At 44.8% G+C, this 4513-nt stretch overlaps 1 protein-coding gene across 2 annotated transcripts in view; it reads left to right on the top strand.

The window, feature by feature from the left end:
* PRIM2 (primase (DNA) subunit 2) overlaps positions 3444 to 4513 on the top strand; it is a 90205-nt gene continuing 89135 nt past the window's right edge. The window contains exons 1-2 of one of the 2 annotated variants that reach the window (XM_021391922.1): positions 3444 to 3526; positions 3631 to 3784. In XM_021391922.1, the coding sequence (XP_021247597.1) occupies positions 3631 to 3784 (154 nt within the window). In that variant the 5' untranslated portion in view covers positions 3444 to 3526. Of the gene's footprint in view, positions 3785 to 4513 lie in introns of both variants that reach the window. The other variant, XM_021391921.1, reaches the window with a different exon arrangement.

Raw genomic sequence — 4513 nt, 5'->3', positions numbered from 1 at the left:
GTGCAACAGAATACACTCAGTCTACAGATTAATGCATTTTCTAAGCTCTGATGCTCTATTTTTCGTATCTTCTGGTCTGTTTGTTTAGGAACAACTATGCAGCAGATGAGCTGAAGCTGTATTTATGGTGATCAGCTAGGATGTTTGTGTTAACTGCTTGGTCGCTGCTGCTCTGCACAGAAAACTAGCTGAGTTCTGCTGTTCTTTCTCATGGTAGGAATTTCAGTCTCTCTCTCCTTTTTTTTCCAAGCTATAATTTCTCCGATTTTGGGAATGTGCTATCTTTGATGCTTCAGCCTCTCTCTAACATTAATCAAATAATCAAGAATTGTCAGAGGAAGAAAACCCACAACCAAACAGACCAAAAACTCCCAAAGCCCCATGGTGTCAGGCAAAAATATTTAAAGCACTTGCCCATCTTTTAACATGTTATAAGAACGGCATCCTTTCAGAAAAGCCTAGCACGGGAGCAGGGCAGATCCTTCCTTGAGAAGTACCCTGAAGAATGATGCTAAGGGATTGAAAATAAGATATATAACAGAACATAGAGTTGGTGAGCATGTTCACCACAGCAGCCTGAGTGTACTGAAGAAGATGCATGCAGTGAGAAGCAGACTTGTCAGGATAAATTTAAGATGACTGTGAGATGTATCTAGATTTCCTCCATCTGAGTACTAGAGTTTTCGGACAGGCAATACGAGGACACAATCCTTGGTCCAAGAGCCCTGATGAGTGACTTAGAATGTCACAAGGGATGTAACCATCATTACTCCCTACTTAAATATATTAACTCTGAGAGACTGAGAATGTATTCTGACAAAAATAGCCCCCTGAGCCTCTCTTCAGTGCATGATTCATGCCTTGCTCACTTTGGAACCTGAAGGAATTTAAAGGCCAGCTCAGAACATTTACCATTTATTTATAGTAAACACAAAGGTATCTGCATATCACAGTCAGAAAAAAAAATCTCAGTATAACCTGGATGGCAAATATTTAAAGAAGTAATAAAAAGCACAGGGCAGAAAAAGTTACTGCAGAACAGTCATACAAAGAGAGGGTGGGCTAGTAAGGACACAGACGCACTCCAGCAATAAGCCAGTTAGGGTCTGGAATGCCAGGTCAGTAAAGGAACTGAGTTAAGTGATGGAGAAATCTAAAGACTCAGTAAACAACAACTTTTAAAAATATTCAAACAGAATATTTTAAGAAACTGAAACATCAAGAAAACAAGTTATAAGAACAATATATGTAATGATTCTATTATATGAGAATTCAATCAGGCTGATGATACAAGCAGTAAATAAGATGAGGGATAAATTAACCATAAGAGCTGAAAAGGAGCTGGGAGCAGAGAAAGGACATTCTGTGCTAAGCTCTGCTATCCACAGACCCCCAAGAGTCCTGTACACAGGGAAAGTGTGGGGTTGCTTGAAAAAGAGACAAGACCATATTTACCTTCTTGTTAGCAGCTGTAGTTATGCAAGTAGAAAATAACTGGTCTCCAAAGAATTAGCAGTGGACACTGCTAATTAGCATAACAACAATTAGAGTAGATAATGTGCAATCATGTTTACTGCAAAATAAGGGCTTTGTTTTCCTGTTAATTAGGAAGCACAACAGTACGAATTTGAGGTACGCTGGATCGGACTGTGTTTGAATGGGGCAGTGAGGACAGTTTGACAGCTGGCCATATGGATGTTGTAAAACATTTGTGAGGTGGGTAGTTGGAACACCAGTGATTCTGTTAGCAAACACTTCTAAAATCAGAGTCTACTGGTAATGTTGCTCTGGAAATGACGAAAATAGAAATGGAAAAAAGTAAGTAAAATGTTACTGTGAGAACTATCACCGTGTATAGGTTTTGATAAATAAGTTAGTAAGAAAGTTTGGGTTATGACACCTTTTGAATTGTGGTTTGGGGAGTTTTCCCCCAAGGTGATATCTTTGCCTTTCTTTGCTTCCTTTTCCCAAGAAAAGGATTTCTGTGTGAAGGGGCTGGCACTCCCCTCACAAGGTTTTGCACTGCAAGATTTATTTGAGTCTAGTAATACAGATGCTTATTATTCATACGACTTTTTCTGCAATAATGTATGTGGAAATAGTTAAGTGATTTTTTTAAAAAGAAGCAGATTAGGTTTTTACCTAATTTCAGAAAACAGAGGATCAGTACTCAATGAAAATTGGAATGGAAATGGAAAATTGAATGGAAATAAATGAGTAATGCAACAACAACAAAAAAAAGAAAAAATGGCAGGCACAGACGTAAATGCCGACTCATTAAAAAGCAGCAGGACATGGCTCAGTGGAAAAAATAGTGATAGACAGTGGTGGTATCACTGCCTACATGCCAAGCTCTAAAATATCATTTTAAATTAAAATTAAAAATGTTGCTGGTCTCTGCAGAGGGCCTCTCAGCACTGTTAAACTTCTCCCCCTCCTGTCCTGGTCATGTACAGCATTCAGAAAAATGTGCGAACTCTTCATTTTTCTCCTTGATCTTGTTGCCAGTTTGAATAACAGCTCTGGGGTATCAAACAACACACTGGTCAGTCAGAAGCAAAACCTCTGCCTTCTTGCAATGTCTGGATGGATTTTGGCAGATTCACTCCTACTCCACAGCAACATTTGTGGCACACAGCTGGAGAAAGGAAAAAAAAAAAAAGAACAAAAAAGGAGATACGATCACTGGCTATTTGAATAAAGATGCTTTGAGTTAAATAAATAAAAAAATAGCAGTTTTTTTTTTTTCTGTACAAATGATCCCTGATCAAATGGCACACTTCAGCCCAGGTAGCATGAGCACAGCACTATTCTCAGTAGCAATTTGGATGTGGCTGCCTTGTTTTGAAGAGTAATTGGGGTGGGTTACTAGCCTAAGATACCGATTTTCCTCACTTTGTGGGTATAACCTCCACACCAGTTCTGATTGTCCACCTGTTTGCAATCTGAATTTCTTGCAAGATGACCAACTGCTAGCTACTTGGTTGTTTCCAGCACCAGTTGGAATTGGCTGGATGATCACATTCAAAGAGTTGCGGTTAAAGGCTCAATATCCAGGTTGAGACCAGTGATGAGTGGTGTCCTCAGCGGTCAGCACTGGGACCAGCACTGTTTAAATATCTTTGTCAGCAACATGGATGGCAGGACTGAGCGCACGTCTGAGGACGACACCAAGCTGAGTGGTGCGGCTGACACACTGGAGCAAAGGGATGCCATCCAGAGGGACCATGATGGGTTTGAGAGGCAGGCCTATGTGAACCTCATGAAGTTGGACCAGGCCAAGTCCCGCACCACCTCTCGCACCTCTGCCGCGCCCCGCCGCAGCCTCGGAAAGCGCAGCGCCAGTCTTCCGACTGGAGGCGCTGGGAGAACTACCATAGAGTTACGTCCGCGGCTAGAGAGGCCGCAGACGACATGGCCGCCTGTAACCGAAGCCGCCATGTTGCTTGTGGGCAAAGGCAGGGCGGGGAATGTCTGGGCGGAAGTAGGCGGGGCGACCGCTGCGCGGGAAGTGGGAGTGCTGCCGGTGCGCGGGTAGAGGGTTCGGGTGTTAGCTTGGGTCTGGCGGGATTTTGTGCTACTCTTCAGCTTTCCCCACCCGTTTTTCGTTTTCCTCGGCCCTGTCACTAGATGGAGTTCAGCAGCAGAGCGCGGCAGCGGCACCTGAGGCTGGCGGGGGACAGGCGGGAGCCGTACCCCCACAGCCTGCAGTTCTACCAGGAGCCCCCCACCGAGAGCATCTCGCTGGCCGAGTTCGAGAGCTTCGCCGTGGATCGCCTGAGGCGTGAGTAGCGCGCGACAGCCCTCGGCCCGGGAGCCCGCCGAACTCTGCCACTCGGGTGCAGACGTCTCAAAGCTTTGATTCTTGTAGCGGAGTGTGTTCCGGACGGGCCTGGGTGCCCCTGTCTCTGTTGCTGATATAAGTTAGCAGCCCACTCATGCTAAAATGAAGGCCTGTTAAAGGAGAGCGTGTGGCTGTAGCTTTTTCAAAGAGCTCTCAGTGCTTTCACTGTGCAAGTTCAGTGTATAGCAATCAGAATTCTGTAGTTTTAGGTTAAAGCCTCGTTTTTCATGAGAGTGTTTCAGGCTCTCTGGATGCCTCGATTGGATGTCTCTCCATGCAGGCACTAAGGTCATGGCTGGGAGCAATGCTCCTAGAGCTCCAAAGAGCCATGGTATGCAGGTCTCTGTCGCCTCTGTGCAACTGGATGCTCTGGGTCTGACCCGTTGGTTGGGTGTCTTCCTGCTCTGCTCCTTGCCGGGATCTCAGGGCTGAGCGAGCTGCTAGGTTTGAAGTATGTGGTTAGTGGGCATGGTGGTGATGAGTTGATGGTTAGACTGGATGATCTCAGTGTTCTCTTCCAACCTTAATGTTTCTATGATAGGTCCTGTGGGCTGCGGATGAGGTGGGCCGTGCTTTGTCCTCCTAACTTCTTACCCTTTTGCTCCCTGTGCTGCTAACAGCAGTTTGCGTGGCCTTACTTCATTTTGTCCTTTATTCAAGTCATAATAC

This window comes from Numida meleagris, chromosome 3 (assembly GCF_002078875.1).
Source record: "Numida meleagris isolate 19003 breed g44 Domestic line chromosome 3, NumMel1.0, whole genome shotgun sequence".
NCBI lineage: Eukaryota > Metazoa > Chordata > Aves > Galliformes > Numididae > Numida > Numida meleagris.
Note: the sequence above shows the minus strand (reverse complement) of the source record. Positions and strands in the feature narration are given on the sequence as shown.